Consider the following 18,453-nt stretch of genomic DNA (forward strand, 5'->3'; position numbering starts at 1 on the left):
TGTTTGTTTAAAGAGTTTTAAACTTACTTAAACGTTTAATAGAGTTGGTTATAGACTCATTTATGATCTGTTGGTTTGGCAATCTAAGACTAAATAACCAAAAGGAACATTTTTTTTTTCCACGAAAGTGTGAATCTGCATTTTGACCTTTCATTCATAATTTAAAGACCAGAGGTGCTGGCTTTTTCACTCTATTGTCATTATTATTAGCCTATTGTATGCAGCAATAATAGTATATAATAGTAATTGGAGCAAATTATAGATACTTTGCATACTACTGGGTAGATTAGTTGTACAGTACTGCATCAAATCATGTGGTTTTCTTTATGTAAAAAAGATTGTAGTGCAGTAAAAAGTACAATATTTCCCTCTGAGATGTAGTGGAGTAGAAGTATGAAGTAGCAGAAAATGGAAATACTCAAGTAACGTACAACTATGTCAATATTGTATTTAAGTACAGTACTTGATTAAATACACTTAGTTCCACCATTGTTGTGATGTTATGTCATGTTGAACACATTTTGACCTTTCATTCGTAATTTAAAGACCAGAGGTGCTGGCTTTTTCACTCTATTGTCATTATTATTAACCTAAATTGTAGGCAGCAATTATAGTATATAATAGTAATTGGAGCAAATTATAAATACTTTCTTTGCATACTACTGGGTAGTAGTACAGTACTGCATCAAATCATGTGTTTTCTTTATGTAAAAAAAATGTAGTGCAGTAAAAAGTACAATATTTCCCTCTGAGATGTAGTGGAGTAGAAGTATGAAGTAGCAGAAAATGGAAATACCCCAAAAAAGTGCAAGTATGTCAAAATTTATATCAATTAAATTATTTATTTTTTTAATTGAAAGACCATAGGTGCTGTTTTTTTCACTCTATTGTCATTATTATTAGCCTATTGTAGGCATCAATAATAGTATATAATAATATTATTATTAATAATAATAATAATAATAATAATAATAATGTATAATAATAATAACAATAGTATTTATTAATAATAATAATAATGTATAATATTAATAATATATAATAATGTATAATCATAATAATAATAATAATGTATAGTAATAATTGTATATAATAATAATAATAATAATAATAATGTATAATAATAATAACAATAGTATTTATTAATAATAATAATAATAATGTATAATATTAATAATATATAATAATGTATAATCATAATAATAATAACAATGTATAGTAATAATTGTATATAATAATAATAATAATAATAATAATGTATAATAATAATAATAATAATAATAATAATGTACTACTGCATCACTAATGTTCGGCTACAGTTATAACATAAGACATGCATTTGAGGTGTCTGCTGTTAGATGCAGCATATTTATATAAATGGTTTGTATTAGGAGAGTATATTGGAAGGTTAGCTGTTGTAGGGGTCTTCCTGATTTAGAGCTAGTCAAGGTAAATATATACCAGATGCTAGGTCAGCAGGGTCTTGGGAGTCCCTCTCCTAAAACCATATATGTGGGTCAGAGTTGAAGAGACATATGATGGCTTCGTAAAAGAGGTGTTTCTATTAAAACCATATGTGGAAACTAAGTATTTGACCAAAACAAGCTCGGTATTTAAGGAGCTGTCTGTATACGTTTGGGAGAGTTCTCTCATTATTCGGCTGGAGGCTCTCCAAGTAACGTGTTACTTGTTTACAATACTGAACTTATTGTAATAAATTTGTTATACAACTAAGACAGTGTCGGCAGAGTTTCTCTTCAAACATCTTCAACTGCATCACCACAGAAGATACATCACATTATACAGGTAAAACTAATTAGTCACCCTCGCGTGATTATTGCTGACGTGTCAACATGCTGACTCGTTTAAATCACCTGCTTTTTATAGCTGTCTCCTGATCATAATGTGTTTGCAGTTTCGCTTCGCCGCATCTCGCTTTAGGGCATCAACACGTTAAGTTTCGTTTCTCGGTAGTGACTGGCTGTGTGGGTGCACCTGCTTTATTCATCCGAGCTTGACCGCCTCAAGTGCTGCAGCTCATTAACACGAGAGACCGATAAACACCGCCCCCGTGGGCTGTCCAGGGAGGAGAAAGGGAACCGCAGTCTCCAGAATATCTTCTAGCAAATTATAATAAAAGCTCCATTCTAGTCCTAGACGCTTGAACATCTTTGATCAACAACAAATCGATCATGGTTAGAAAGAGGGTATCTGAGTATGTGCTCTGCCAAATTGGAGTGGATTTCTTTGAGTTCTTGAAGGAGAGTGATCGAGCATCTATTACTGAAAGACTTGAACTAAGAGACATCTACAACACCGAGTTCAGGGACAGGCGAGTTATTCCACATTATGGGGATCTGTGTGCATGTTTGACAGCTATGTAAATGTTTCTGAAATTAAATGTTTTTTTTGTTTTTATTCTAGGAATGCAGAAGGCAGAGATCCAAACTTCGGATCAGTCCTCCATGCCCTGAAGGTGTCCAACAAAATAAAAAGACGAGGAGACACTATTCGCTTCAACACCACAGTATGCACTTCCGCATTTTATTCTAAGCATCTAAACCTATTTAAGTATTTTTTTTTTTTTTTACAATTTTATGCAGAGGTGTCCACATTTACAGCTTTTGAAATATGATGCAAAGTCATGTGTTCAATCTTTGGCTTTTAGCTGTTTTATAGAGATCAATGTCATTTTAATGGCACACCCTCTTGATGGCATATGTCTTTATTCACAACAATTAATAATTATTAGTAGAATATAACCTTATTTTAACTCTAACATTATCAGTTTTCTAGCTGTGGTCACCTGTATTATTTGGCTCATGCTTTGTTTTTTTACTGGTTTAAGTTATTTAGTGGCACAATGTGAAATACAGTAGCCTATGCAGTATTTCAATATATTTTAACATCACTTAATTATAATTTAAATGACTTGTTATGAATCAGATTAAACTAATAATTATTAGGGCTGACCTGAATGCTTCGACTGTGGCCATGGTATTTGACCTCCAAATCACTATTCAAATTTTTTAAAATCTTTTTTAATTTTTTATTATAAGTATGTAATAATAATGTATAAAATAGCCCATGAAATAAGGAATAATGCCACAACAGTATTCGTTATTCATAATTCATATTTAACATTAATTATTATTAGTTAGACAGATAAAGCTGGTTGTTGTGTGTAGAAGTGCATGTGCGCAGCTGCACTGTCTCGGGCACTGAACCACTGCACCGTGACGCTTCGAATAGTTTTGAATATTTCTCACCGAAGCTTCAAAGCCCCAAAAAAAATTGTATCCGGGACAGCCCTGTCATTTACAATTGTTTAATTGCTCTAAATTATGGGTCAAAGTCCATTACACATTAAGCCGCACTATAAATAACTAGTCACATGCAACAGTGATGTCAAAGTATAAATACAAATATATCTTTTAATCTTGGTTTTAAAACATTATTCTGGTGGATCAGTTATTTAATATTTAATACCTATTTAATGTTCTGGAAAAATATTAAATATTTAAAGCCAAGTTTTCAGGGGCTTTAATGTTTTAAACCAACAACAACAATGTGTCAATGCTAGAACAAGGCGTTTTCCTCCAAACTCTTGATGACTTTCAAAATCGCTGTTGTTGTGTCATGTGTTACGGTAGAGTGGTGTCACTGGTATCACTTTCTCAGAAACAAAACTTCCGGTCTGCTAAAAAGCCCCTATGAATGTCTTAAAGGAACAGTGTGTAACATGATCTATTAGCAGAAATGGATCATAATATTCACAACTATGTTTCATGTAAGGGATAATGTACCGCGAGCCGGTCATTGTTGTGAAATAAACCCCGACGGGGTGGAGCAGAGGGGTTTTGCATCACCCTGAAGGGGTTTATTTCACAACAATGACCCACTAGTTGTATATTATCACACTTATTAAATGGCTACTCACTGAAGAAATCAACAATTTGTCACAAAAACAAACCGTAGAACACTGTGATTGACCAATCAGAATCGAGTATTCAACAAATCTGTGTAATATTAGTGTATAATCACCAGAAACTAAGAAGTGTTGTGTTTTTGTGATCTTAGAATGAGCCCTTCATATTTATATAGGGAGCAGGTCTTCACAAAGTCTGCCATGTTTCTAGAGTAGCCCAGAACGGACAAACCAAACACTGGTCCTTTAACATTTTTACGTTACCTATGTTTGTGAAACTGCAGTAAAGTGAGTCGCAGAGTGCTAAACCGTGGTACCACCAGCCGCAGTCTGACTTCCATTGCTCCTAAAGTAGTGTTATTATGGTAAAGATAGCCTCTTAGCGAGGCGGCTCACGTTACCACAGTCTTGAAAGAGAGGAGTGAGCGGAGGGGTACTCGGTTGGTTGCAATCTGCAACCACACCCCTAGATGCTGCCAAATCCTGCACACTGTACCTTTAAGACACAGCCTGTGTTATATTTACATATCTATATATATATATATATACAGTATATAGAATATATGTAGATTAGGTACCTTTAAAAACAAGTGAGGATACAATTATGTCCGCTACTTTCAACAAAAATCATAGCAGAGGATCAGTTACTACAAAATCAACATGAAGTGATCCTCTGCACAGGTCACAGCTCTTTTTCTGGACCAGTGGCATTCACCAAGGGGCCATCGGCCAGAGCCAGTCCAGAATGGAGCAGCCAGTCCCGGGACAGAGACGGGAGTTCGAGGCCGGAGGAAACTGGCCAGTCTTCTGATGAGCAGACTGAAGGCAGACAGGTAACAGGAACAAATAATGAAAGTCCTCTGTTGATTATCATATTAAACTTTTCTGTGAGCGTGTTTGTTTTAACCTCTGAAAGAGCAGCTTGTCTGTATTTAGACAGGTTCTTCTACTATTCCTTTCTACACCGCAATCCTCTTAAATCAAACATGTTTAATGATTTTTGTAGGGGCAACTCAATACAAGAGAAAATTGGAGTGCGTTTTTGCTTTCTAGTCAATAACATAGGTAGGGCTGTAAGCACAAACTGCAGGAGCTAGGATGGCTAGCAGGCTTATAACAGCAGTCCACGAAGTTCTGAATTATACAAAACATCAAACGTGTCACTGTCATTAACTTCTGTCACTGGCCCTGCATTCACTACCTTCTCGTCAGCCTTCATTATTTCTCCATGCAGCTATAAAACAAGAATATACAAAGAATATATAAAAAGAGTCACCACTCTGTCTTCTGTCATTAATACAGTGTATGATAACATGCTCTTTTTTCCTCCACAGGGCTCAGTTCATCTCTGACAAACATGGTATCAGCATCGACTCCGACCCTCAGTTTGAGAACGGGAAACTTTGCTTGCGTGTTGATGAAACACATGAGGTATTAACGTTATGAAACTGCAGTTTTTAAACCCATTATTGAGTGTGGTACAAAAGTGAAGCTCTACTGCATAGATCTGTTTTGTCTTTCTTTAAACAGTGCGTGGTAAATCTGAACGTGGAAAACACTGGAACAGAAGCTGTGTATTTCACCTACTACACCCCACTGCACTGGCTCAGGGACTTCAGTCTGAGTGACGAACGCAACGTGACCAAAACGAACCCTCTGTGTTTAGAACCAGGTAATGCATCACAAACTATTTTCATTTTATTTGAATTTATGATGCCATATTTTGCTCCACTGAGAGAGAATTTATTGACACAATAATCCACCATGACTCAACATTACTATCTGTTATGTTCTATTCTCAGGTGACAGCTATGAAATCCAGGTTCACTTCCGCTGCAGTTTCGTTGGTTTCTATCCAGCTACACTTGCCTTTGAATTCAAACCAGACCTGCAGCCCTCCTCCACTGCGTTCCACATTGTGCGCTACATTGAGGCCCGGTGTATAACTGAGTTAGGACTGGAGCTGGCACCTGTAGCCCCCTACAAACCCCGCTCCCTCCCTGCCTGGACCCCTGAAGCTGATTGCAGAATTGAGGATGGACAGCGACCTGAAGGGTATCAGCGTTCACTCAACACACTGTTAAAGGACCAATATGTAATACATGTACTGTAATAACTCCTAAAATGACCATGATATGTCATCAGAGATTAAGGAAACATGCTGAATTGAAATACTAAAACGCTAGCTGTCAGCAGCACTAGATATTGGTCCTTTAAATATACAGCCAATGTAAAAAAATAAATGTGGTTTGTTGTCTCCTAGTGATTTTTCCAACCTTTTCCATTTTGTCTCCTCTTACCAGGCAGTCAGTGTTGCATCTGAAAAGTGTGACTGAGCTAAAACCGTATCGCATGCCACAATACATGACCCAGCTCATCCAGTCACTGAAGCTGTCAACTTATGATAAAAGGTAAGTTCAGTTTATGATGTTATTTCCAGCCATAGGTCAGTAGTTAAAACATAACTGGTGTAATGACTATGGAAAGCCTAACCTCACTGATGTGTTTTCCATGTGATGTTAATGTGTTTTATAAGTCACAATGTAGCCAGTAGAAAATATGTTTATATACAACTAATTTGCAACAGCAGGTACGTTTTTAGGTAAACGTAATGCTGGCCAGTTTACGTTTTCTATCAACATAATGAGGACATTTTAATTAACGTGTCTGGCAAGTCGCAAAAATGTTGAAACTGTGTTTATCAGTAAAATGTTATTCGACAATGCATTTCCTTTGTTTCTGCCAAAATATCCAATTTTGCAAGACAATACCCACTTGTAGCGACTACCGTTTTGTAAAACCTTTTATAGTTATGTTTAGACACTGGTTAGGGAAAGATGGTGGTATTGGTTTAATATAGAAAATTCTGCAGTGACTTGAATCACGACGAATCACATTCAACTGAAAACCAAACTCAGCCATAAACAAGACTCAGGATGCCAAACCCTAATCTCTGGTGTCACAGTCCTGTGCTAACCCAGCCTCTGTTCTATAATATATACACTGCCATACATTGTTCATTGTTTCTTTTCCTTTGGTCTGTTTAGGAGGGATGTGCTGGACTGTCCCCTGAGCTGGGAGAACTACTCTGAGAAGTTTCAGCTGCTGCTGTATCTGGAGGAGCTTCAGATGGAGGTGGACATCAAGAGATACAACATCCCCAATAGTGAGAAAGAACACGCCGTCATGATCAGAGACCCGTATAACAAGAAACTTCTCATTCTGGAGGTTAGTATGTCCTCACTCATTCACTTAAAGTACTCAGATAATAATCACTCATTCCTTCACTTCCCTCTCTTCTTTTAGATGAGCTATCTACTGTAGCTCTAGCTATCTACCTAAACAGTATATGTAGTGCCGGGTCAGGAGGAATAAATAAAACAGACAAGTACATATCATTGCATAAACAGTGCAAATATCAGTAGTATAAGCCATGCATATATCTTAGTGAAGAATTGCTCTTTCAATGAGAGTGAAGCGTTTTGCATGCTGCTTTGGTGTTACTGAGCGTCTCGCGTTTTTCCACTCTGAGTGCCTCGCGTTTTTACTTTTATGACTTTACCAACCGTAGTTACGAACAGAAAACAGTTGATATGAGCAGAAAACAGCAGGAGGCAAATTAGTGCGGTACTTGAGATTACAGGTAAAGTGTGTTTTCATTAATTTAAACTGTACTATTAACTATTAGGTAGCGTAACTGTTGTAACTATTTGGGTTGGGTGCAGTTCATGGGTTGTAATAAGGTAGTGTTAGCACTCATTTAGTGGTTGCCTAGCAACACATAACATTTAAAAAAATTTAGCAAACTGCAAAACGGGCTCTGTCTGATCGGGGCACAAGTCTCATTTAAAAGACATCCTGATATCTACTACTGGCTCTGGTCTCCTTTATGTCGTGGATGGATGGACAGATGTGCATCAGAGAGAAATCTGACAAAAACAGACAGACAGTTGTTAAAGCTAGAGTTGATAATTGTTTTCAAAAACGTGTTTGTTATATTTGTTGAAACTCATTACATTCTGACAGCAATCAATAAATCAAATGCTCTGACAAAAAAAAAAAAAAATCCAGTATCTGTGGCTGTCACAGGACTGTAATAAGCCCGTCCAATCATTTCATTGGGCCTGAATGTAATGATTGGACGGGCTACCTGTCTGCCTGCTCGCACTTTGCCCGTGCACTCATTGCGTGTCACTAGAGTCTTCCATAAGTTGCTAGCTTGACAGCTTTGAGTACTAACAATAGCCATGTCCGTTGTTTTGTTCACCTGCAAGGTACCTGGTGTGTCTGAGAACCGCCCGTCTGTGCTACGAGGGGATGCGCTGCTGGTGCGTCCTGCAGGAGAAAAAGGGGTGAAGTACCGCGGCTACGTCCACAGCGTGCAGCTGGACAGCATCAAACTCGGCTTCAACTCAAAGTAAGATCAAGACATTTCGGTAACATACAATAATTAAGAAATAAAAATATTGATTTATTTGACTTGTATTTAACATGTTTGTTAATATCAGGGAGTCACGCAGGTTGTCTGTGAATTTGTTTGCAGATTGCTGGATCGCTTTATAGATGGCATGAAGTTCCATATTGAGTTCACTTTCAACCGCCTGACTTTGTGCCTTCAGCACCGAGCAGCAGAGCTGGCAGCTACATTCAGACTGGAAAAGGTGTTGTTCCCTGCTGCACCTGCCGACTCCTCTCAGCAGACTGAGCTTCCCCGTCTCAGGTTAGATTGGATTACTTGGCTGAGTTGAGGAGCCATGTGAAGAAGGAAATCAGAGAAAACTCAATAAATATTGCAGGAGTATTCTTAATACAAATATGCAATATACCTTCAACCCATGAATATTATTATTTCAAAAATCAGGTATAATTTTAATTAAGGATTAACCATTTTGTTATTTATGAACTAAAATACCACACACTTCCTGATTCCGGTTTAAAAAAATGTTAACATTGGCATTTAGGCTTTGAACCAACATGCGATGGGCTTACACCCTATTATTTTTTGACATTTTACGAATAAGAAACGCCATTAATCAAGGCAATAAGTGATAGATTTATTGATGAGTGCAATCACAAAATGCTTCTGATGATAGTGGTAAAAGCAAGTCTAATGATTAAATTGTGAAAATATGCATTCAAATGTAGGACCTAACTGGCATTAAAAAACAGACCCATACACACACACAAACGCCCCTCATATTGCTTCCAGCGCCCCCCTGACATTCTCTAAGCACCCCCTGGGGGGTGGGGGGGGGCAGTACCGCCCCGTTGAGAAACGCTAATATAGACTGTATACTGTATATCTTGTGCGATGTGTTAGCTGCTATTTTACAGCACAGATGTCTGTATTATCCCTACCTCTACATATGAGTGAATAATGTAAACGACTGAGCCGTACACACTGAAACGTTATACTCAAAATCCATGCCAGTATAAAAGAAATGGCTGTGCAAACGTCTCCAAACAACCCCTGTGCACATTCACCTGCACTATGTACGTTTCAGACTTAAAACAGCATGTAAAAGATAGACTTTTTCCTGGATGAAATTCCATGAGAACAATGGGACCAGAGCAATACCCTAATTACATCTTTAAACTTGTGTTACCTGATGAGAGAATGTGATTCACTCTGCATTTAAATATAACGGCTAACTCAGGTCTGACATCATACCTGTGTTCCTCTCTCTTCCTGTCAGTAATCTGTTTGACCGCAAGCTGGAGAAAAACAAAGAGCAGTATGAGGCTGTGCAACACATTGTCGCTGGCTCATCCAAACCTGCCCCTTACCTGGTGTTTGGCCCGCCTGGAACAGGTACAGCAAGTACCAGTAGATTACTTTGGTTATTGTCTTCAATAGAGTTACACTGTTTAATTAATTGAGGTTTGATCAGTTATCTTACCAGCCGCTCACAAAGCCATACATTCAATGCACTTCATTTTCATGGTTCTTTGTCTGTTCAGGCAAAACTGTGACTCTGGTTGAGGCCATCAAACAGATAGAGAAGAACCAAGCCTCCTGCCACATCCTGGCCTGCGCTCCCTCCAACAGCGCTGCTGATCTGCTCTGCCAGAAGATTCTGGACCACGTGGACGAACGCAAAGTGTTCCGCATGTACGCCAGCAGCCGAGACCCACAATGTGTCCCTATTGAACTAAGGGTCAGTGCCTGTGCATTTGGTGCATGATGTTTGTTTTTAGATGTGAAGCATTTCTTTGATGCAGAAAGTAGCTGACATTCATTCACACTCTCATTCAATTGGTCACAGTTAAGATAATATGCCCCCTAGTGGACTTTATGATGCATAGCAGTGTCTACAGATGACACAGGACCATTCACTTGCTTTCTTGCTGCAATACTGTTGCACTTCCTGTTGCTTAATGTGTTTGATACTGTTGTAATCTTAAAGGAACAGTGTGTAGTAGTGATTTGTGGGTCAGGGTGGACCCGTCATGAGAGCCAATCGCTACGCTACTAAAAAATACTACGCTGCTTTGTCACTTTTTGACCTGCCCACCCGAACCCACGATATTTTCTAGTAAGCTCACCCGAACCCGCCTGACCACGTGGGTCGACGTGCGCATAACTAGTGTGTAGCATTTAGAGGGATCTACTGGCAGAAATGGAATATAATATTGATACTAGGGCTGTCAATCGATGAAAATATTTCATCACGATTAATCGCAAGATTGTCCAGAGTTAATCCCGATTAATTAATCACATATTTTTATCTGTTCAAAATGTACCTTTAAGGGAGATTTGTCAAGTATTTAATACTCTTATCAACATGGGAGTGGGCAAATATGCTTGTTTTATGCAAATGTATGTATATATTTATTATTGGAAATCAATTAACAACACAAAACAATGACAATTATTGTCCAGAAACCCTCACAGGTACTGCATTTAGCATAAAAGATATGCTCAAATCATAACATGGCAAACTCGAGCCCAACAGGCAACAACAGCTGTCAGTGTGTCAGTGTGCTGACTTGACTATGACTTGCCCCAAACTGCATGTGATTATCATAAAGTGGGCATGTCTGTAAAGGGGAGACTCGTGGATACCCATAGAACCCATTTTCATTCACATATCTTGGGGTCAGCGGTCAAGGGACCCCTGAATTGGCCATGCCAGTTTTACCTCGCCAAAATTTAGCACTAGGTTGGACCGTTATTTAACCTCCTTTGTGACAAGTTAGTATGACATGGTTGGTATCAATGAATTCATCGGGTTTTTTAGTTTCATATGATGACAGTATCTTCATTCTAGCTTTAAAATTTAAGCTCACTACAACTTCTGAAAGAACGAATAGCGGCCCGGCCTGAAGGCGGCTCGTCGGATTTTTAAGAGGTTTTATTAAAAGTTGCAAGTTTCGTTAATGTGTTAAAGAAATTAGTGGCGTTAAAAGAAATTTGCAATTAATAAGTTTGTTTTCTTTAGTGCATAATCACCTGAAAATAAGAATTGTTGGGTTCTTGTTACCTTAGAATGAGCATTTATATCTACATAGGGAGCTGGTCCTCTTCACAGAGCCGGCCACCATGTTTCTACAGTAGCCCAGAACGGACAAACAAAACACGAGCTCTAGAGCGAGCAATTCAGGTTTTCGCGTCGGCCACTGTAGCTCTCCTACACGCTTGGCACACGGGAGAAGTTTCAGTTGGTTGCAATCTGCAACCTCACTGCTAGATGCCACCAAATCCTACACACTGCACCTTTAAGTCTTTTTTTCCAGCCTCATTAAGGTTAATGAACACAAACATTGTGATACCTTCACAGGCATGCTCTAACCTGGTAGGGGACTGTTACGAATATCCTGCTAAAGAGAAGCTGATGGAGTATAAGATCATAGTCACCACCCTGATTACCGCTGGAAGGTAATGAATGACTGACAGCACAGTTTGCTCACCTGCATGACACCATCAAAGTTACATCACACTGTTGCATACTGTATTATTCACATCCTGTTTATATCCTCTTCCATCCAAAATACTGACAGTCAACTCCACAGATGAACTTAATGCGGGGTAAAGTTTTCAACCATATATGTATATGCTCTGATCTCTGCAGGCTGGTCACAGGAGGCATTCCTGATGATCATTTCACTCACGTGTTTGTGGACGAGGCAGGACACGCTGTGGAGACCGAATGTTTAGTTCCACTGGCAGGTAAAGAAAACAAACAGCCGTGTGCTTTCTGTAATTGTATTGCACTTGTTTTACGTGTTTGATGATTTTTGTTATCTGCGGAACAAAGGACTGCTCGATGCAGAGTCTGGTCAGGTTGTTCTGGCTGGAGACCCCAAGCAGCTCGGGCCCATTCTCAGATCCCCTTTTGCGCTGAGATACGAGATGGGTAAGCACAGACGCACTCACATATACACCGTCCTGTTTATAACACTACAGTTTGGATGAATGAGGATACATAGTTTAAAGGTTTTAAAGGAGTTGAACGGCTTTGCTCTCTGCAGGAGTGTCCCTTTTGGAGCGCATGATGAAGAATTTCCCTCTGTACCAGAAGGACGAGGAGGGCGCGTACAGCAATCGCTTTGTCACCAAACTGCTGCAGAACTACAGGTGTGGTACTAGAGATTGTTACAGGGCACTCCTTGACATAAATAATGTATATAATTTAAATGCGATTGATTTGTACTTTTCAGGTCCCATCCTGCCATTCTGAAGGTTCCCAACGAGCTCTTCTATGATGGAGAGCTGCAGTGCTGCGCAGATGAAATTTTGCGCAACTCCTACTGCAGATGGGAACACCTCAAGACGCAGGTAATGCTTCTTCTTTTAGCGCACACATACTGTACGGACCACGTGCAAACAGAAACTGATCATGTAGAAATCAAAGCATGAAAAATGACAACCCATACACCTGCACCTCATGACTTTACTATATCTTATATTGTGTTTATTCAACATATAATGGAGTCATTCCATTCTCATTCTAGAGCGAAAATAATTAGTTTCTTAATCTATTAGTTGATCAACAGAAAATTAATTGCCAGCTATTTTTATAATTGATTAATTGTCAATTTTGAAGCTAAATACCAAACATTTGCTGGGTCCAGCATGTCCAACGTGAGGATTTTTGGATTTTCTCTGTATTATGTCATTGTAAACTGAATAGGTTTATAACAGTCGGTTGGAAAAAAAACAAGCAATTTGAAGATGATAATTTGGGGTCTAAGAAATTATGATGGGCATTTTTCACACTATTTCATAGTCTGTCATACACTAAACAATTTAAATGAATGAGAAAGACAGATTAATCGACAATGAAAATAATTGTTCTAACTAATGGGGTGCGGTTTTCCCCTTTTTGATTGAGCCAGAAAATACATTTAACATCTTGATTAATTTAATGATTTTACTAGTATAAAAAGAATAAATAAAAAAAATTCTGACCATGAAATACTGTGTTCATTGTGAATGACACAAAAAACTCAGACTGATTTCCATTTCATCATTGAGGATGGTTATTGACTGTAGAGAGGCAAACTGATTCGTCAGATTATTCAATTCTGCAAAACACAGGAAAGAAGGACCCACTTGTCTGTTGCTTCACCACACAAACAAACCTAACAATTATCAAAGAACAAGAAAACAGCCTTATAACTGCCTTATAACTATACATGCTTTTTTCTTTTTTTTAAATCTCAATTTGAGTTTATTCCACCTCACAGCAACTCAGTACTCAAAAGAAGTACTCCCAAGATATTTTCTTTAATATTTATATAATAAATCTCACATACCTCTCAGGGCTTCCCGGTGATCTTCCGGGGCGTGACCGGTATTGACGAACGTGAGGCCAGCAGTCCTTCATTCTTCAACATAGCAGAGGTGGAGGTGCTGATGGAATATGTGAGGAAGCTGCTGCTGTCACATGGCAAGAAGGGCCTGGCTACCATCTTCCCCAAAGACATAGGCATCATCGCCCCCTACAGGAAACAGGTCAGAATTAACTCAACACACAAAGAATACAACAGTGTATCTTATTGTTGTTGAGGATTACTTTAGTCAAAGTGCAAATGAACACAGGTTGAAGTGGAAAAATGTAATAATATGTTGTTTTTCATGTGTCACATAGGTGCAGAAAATCCGCAAGGCCCTGGAAAAAGTTGGGAAAGAACTTAAACTTGTGGACATTAAGGCCCTAAAGGTAACAACATATTTCACACTTCATGTGAAACACACAGCTGAAGCAGCGTCTTAAAGTGTGTATACATGTGTGTGTGTGTGTCAGGTTGGTTCGGTGGAGGAATTCCAAGGTCAGGAGAGGAGAGTTATCTTGGTGTCTACAGTTCGGAGCAGCCCCGAATACGTAGAGATAGACAAAACGTTCAACCTCGGCTTTGTCAAGAACGTGAAGGTATACAAAACAAACACATACACGTACACTTTATGTACACACACAGAACATGATTCTGACACGCTCTTTTCTTGTCCAGAGATTCAACGTGGCTTTGACTCGAGCGAAAGCCCTGCTGATCGTGGTGGGAAACCCCAGAGTGCTGAACACAGATACTACCTGGGCCCGGTATGTGTCACATGGCTGCTTCTGGTTTCTGCTATCAGCATACACATATACATATATATACATATATATATATATATATATGTATATATATATTAACCAGGGCTCTAGACTGTGATCAGTTTTTGTGAGTGTGCATGTTAAAATTTCACATAGTTGCATTCATGCATGAAATTGAGCAGAAATGCTTCCGTGTGAGGAGAGACAGCTTTTACGCTCGCTCTGAGCACTCGTATCACATGCATGCGCCTGGTTTTTATGTGCACAGTTTGAGATTAGTTAAACACCATACATGTACACAACGGCGCACATCCCGTGATGCACATGTATGTAGCGGCGGAAAACTTTACTAAACGATCTGTTTAGCTGTTACTGTGTTCCAAAAATGAAGCGGTATATAGCTGATTATTAAAAAAAAGCAGAGAGGAGGACCGCGATATACAAAACACACTGTTACAAGTAAGTCCTGCATTCAAAATCTTACTTATGTAAAAGTATGTACGTATATAATCAAGAAAATGTACTTAAAGTATAAAAGTAAAAGTACTCACTATGCAGCCAAATTGCCTCTTTAGTTGTTTAGCCCTGTTAACATTTCAATTCAAGAGGAGTCTCTGATAACATTATTCTCTCCCTCCCTACTCGTCTGCAGCTTCATCCAGTACTGTCGAGATGAAGGAGGCTACGACGGCTATGAGCCTGTAGAGGAGGACGAAGACGTGGTGATGAGACTCTCTGCCCTCTGCATCAGCATCGATGTTCAAGGTGACAGACACATATCTTTGTTTTCATCACTAACCCCCCTGAGAATGAACATTTCTGAATTGATGTTAAAATTGTCCACCTGTGAATCTTTTCTTGCCAGTGGAGACCGCAGAGAGTGTCGTCCAGCAGCAACTGGACCCCGAGTGGAGGAACGACCTGTGAGGGCAAGGAGAGCACAATCTTCCATTTCATATTCAAGACGACAAAGTTTCTACATTTGTACTTAAATTCTCCAAAAACGTCTCAATGGCACTTTTACACTGTATTCCTGAGACAAAAACAGCATTCCAATATATCTCGTTAATGTCAGGTTATTGTCTTTTTAATGTCCGCTATATGAGCTTGACCAAAGACCATAGAGGACAGGGAGCTGTCCATTAGAACAGACTGTTTCGGCTACCTCAGTGGACTGCACTAAGGCCCTGATCACACAGAGCGGCTCTCGTTTTGCAGATGAAAAAGGCGATGCGCACTGCCTTTTTTTGCCCGATCAGCGTTGCAGTTGCTGTACCTTTTTTTTTTAATTATTATAGTTGCTAGACAAACAGCGACTGAGTGCTAACATAAGCATAACACAAACCATTAACTGTACGCTACCTAATAGTTAATAGTACAGTTTAAATTAATGAAAACAACTCACCCGAAATCTCAAGTACCGTTCAGATCATAGTAACTACGGTTGGTAAAGTCATAAAGCTCAGAGTATCCAGCAAAAGTCAGGGCGCTTTTCTACTCCGAGTTGAGTTTTTTTCAACTAAAGGCATTTGGGCGCTCCTGAAAAGAACGCGAGGCGCTCAGCAACGCAAAAGCAGCGCGCAAAACGCTTCACTCATTAAATAGCCGCCCCAGGCTGCTAAAACGCGCTGTCTGATCAGGGCCCAACACCACTTGACTTCAAAAACTGCTGCAAAAAACGTCAGTCTCAGGGTTATTTAATTGACAGTTTTTAACTTTGCTCAATCATGACTGCCCTTTAAAGATCATGTAGTTATATGTATGTATATATATATATCCAATCTATTTTAAAATCACTATTGCACAACACAGATTTTTAAAGAATATTAACCAAATTAAAAATGTTTAAGGTGTATTTTCAACTGTTTAGCATTTTAAGCGAATTTAAAAACATGAAATGGAAATGCAGAAGTTCTATTATGTCATCCAAACAAGTCTTTTTGTCAATGATAAAGTTATACAAACCATGTCAGGATATGAATGTAAATGCATTTATAAAAAGATTAAAATCATTTGCAAGATTTTGAGTTATTCAACAACAAAAAGTCTGTTTGTAAAAAAATAAAAAATGCAAGCTAAACAAAACCAGTTAAGATTGCGTAGTATTTCAAAAATACTTTAATAACATGTTTGTCTCATCCAGACATTCAACACATCCCACTCCTGTTTGTAAAGCGTCATCACAATCAACATTTTCTCTTGAACTTTGTAAGACATTACAGATGTAGAGGCACTGTCCAGAAATTAGCCCGAGACGCAACATTGTGATCTCTATGGATCTGAATGTACTGGATAAAAAGATCTCCACAGTTGTAGCTTATGATGGTGGTTAGATCAATGTAGGGAGTGTTAAATATACTTACAGTGGGTTCAGGGCTCTTTCATGACAGGACCTGAAGAAGATGAGGTGGTTTGATGATTCTGTCACTTAGTGATGACGATACACGTCTGGAGAAAATTATTAATTAGAATAATTGTGGTTGCTGCCACTGATAAAGTTTGATCTCAGAGTTTATCACTATTCTGTGTTTGAATCTTCTGTGAACGGCACTTATGATGCATTAGTGTAAAAAAAAAAAAATCAAATTGACTGTTTCAGCTCTGAGTACAAACACACTGCCGTCGTTCTTAGACATATACACCATCTATTTATTGGTTGGGCCCCACTTAAATGGCCTTAAACGGCTAAGCAAGAGAAAAATGACAGGACACTGGCTACGCTCTCAGATATGCTCGTTCCAATCACATTTCAAGGAAGGTCCCTTGTGTGTAGTGTCAAATAAAGGCCTATTTTAATAAACTGTTTATACACAGAATAGGCTGTTCACATGTTGTGTCTAAAAACGCGTGGAAAACGCCAGCCGAGCCACTTTCATCCTTTTATCCAAGGTGCTTGGGAGGTTACGCTCTTCCGTTACTACGCAACCAAAACTTGCGTGCGCCGATGAAGTTACGGTAATTTAGCAGTACTGGCAGATTTAACTACACAAAGTCAAAACAAGGAAATTGATTTACAGCACCGTCAATCCCTCACAGTAGCTTTACTGCTCTGTGTCAATTAGGCTAACCTTTCAACCGGATGTTGTGACGTCCTCGGACAGAAATGGTGACGCAAGTAAAATAGTCCGCGGGACAGATGTAAAGCTCTGTGTAGCCCTGCAATAAAATGATATTTACAGAGGAAAGCAAAGATATCTGCCAACTGTGATTGGTTGTTCCTCGTCAAATTCTCGCTTTGCTGCGTTCCAGAAGTTTAATTATTTTTTACCTAAACAGTCGTGCCCTGTTAAATAGGGAATGCTTGCCTGCCAAAACCTCGTCGCTGTCACGTTTGAGCGCCTTCCATGCGTCTACATTGACATTTTAGGGCACAACAAACATGTCATGTGAACGGCCCCTGATGTGTCTGAATATTAATATGGCTGTTTACTGGACAGTGTGTGTGTGTGTCCATTGTGTGTTGAGCCCAGAAACCTGTAGATCCAGTACACAGTGATGCGTAATGACTGTATACTGGATCTGAATCAACATTACAGAGTTCAGACAGGAGGCGTTGGTGACGTCGTGGTAGAGGCTAGTCTGTTGGAGCCAGGGTGAGCGTGACTGAGAGCATTGTGTCCATGACAATAGACCACTGTCTCCAGTGCCGGCTTAAGCCATCGCCATGGAAGAGAGACAGAGCAAAGTGCAGTCCAAAACCTTTCTCCACACAAACAGTCTGTGCTGCTGCTTCACTTTATGTAGGTTTCAGTGGATTAATGCAGAGTGAACAGGATCTAAATTTAGTCCTTTGTGTCAGAATAGAAAGCTGGAGCTCTGCTGACTCTGCATTTGGTGAAATAGGACAGAGTGTAAAGTTAATAGTGGTGTGACATGTAGGTGGAATCGTGACTGAAGCGGATGTATAAAAGGAGACGGAGTGGTACATGCGGGTTGAAGAGAAGCAGGGGGGCCTTTAAGTGAACTACAAAACCCTTCTCTGTA

The 18,453-nt window shown here is 39.1% G+C and overlaps 1 protein-coding gene across 1 annotated transcript; it reads left to right on the plus strand.

Annotated features, from left to right (window-relative positions):
- The first annotated feature begins 1,975 nt into the window (after positions 1 to 1,975).
- On the plus strand, positions 1,976 to 16,492 carry LOC119490273 (putative helicase mov-10-B.2). The gene is made up of 23 exons (XM_037773555.1): positions 1,976 to 2,332; positions 2,425 to 2,527; positions 4,610 to 4,761; positions 5,263 to 5,359; positions 5,459 to 5,600; positions 5,731 to 5,983; positions 6,232 to 6,339; positions 6,976 to 7,156; positions 8,203 to 8,345; positions 8,472 to 8,648; positions 9,628 to 9,740; positions 9,890 to 10,086; positions 11,710 to 11,807; positions 12,001 to 12,098; positions 12,187 to 12,285; positions 12,401 to 12,506; positions 12,590 to 12,707; positions 13,695 to 13,886; positions 14,023 to 14,094; positions 14,179 to 14,304; positions 14,384 to 14,472; positions 15,122 to 15,234; positions 15,335 to 16,492. Exons 1-23 carry the CDS (start codon positions 2,193 to 2,195, stop codon positions 15,394 to 15,396), a joined length of 2,979 nt encoding a protein of 992 aa, XP_037629483.1. The 5' UTR covers positions 1,976 to 2,192; the 3' UTR covers positions 15,397 to 16,492.
- The last annotated feature ends 1,961 nt before the right edge of the window (positions 16,493 to 18,453 follow it).

The sequence above is a fragment of the Sebastes umbrosus genome, chromosome 6 (assembly GCF_015220745.1).
Source record: "Sebastes umbrosus isolate fSebUmb1 chromosome 6, fSebUmb1.pri, whole genome shotgun sequence".
Lineage (NCBI taxonomy): Eukaryota > Metazoa > Chordata > Actinopteri > Perciformes > Sebastidae > Sebastes > Sebastes umbrosus.

Bases quoted from the DNA above. Each gene is read 5' to 3' on its own strand.
- LOC119490273 (XM_037773555.1), top strand. From the start codon at position 2,193: ATGGTTAGAAAGAGGGTATCTGAGTATGTGCTCTGCCAAATTGGAGTG. The intron at 7,157-8,202 runs GTTAGTATGTCC...TTCACCTGCAAG, and splicing joins AGAAACTTCTCATTCTGGAG to GTACCTGGTGTGTCTGAGAA. The intron at 13,887-14,022 runs GTCAGAATTAAC...TGTGTCACATAG, and splicing joins TCGCCCCCTACAGGAAACAG to GTGCAGAAAATCCGCAAGGC.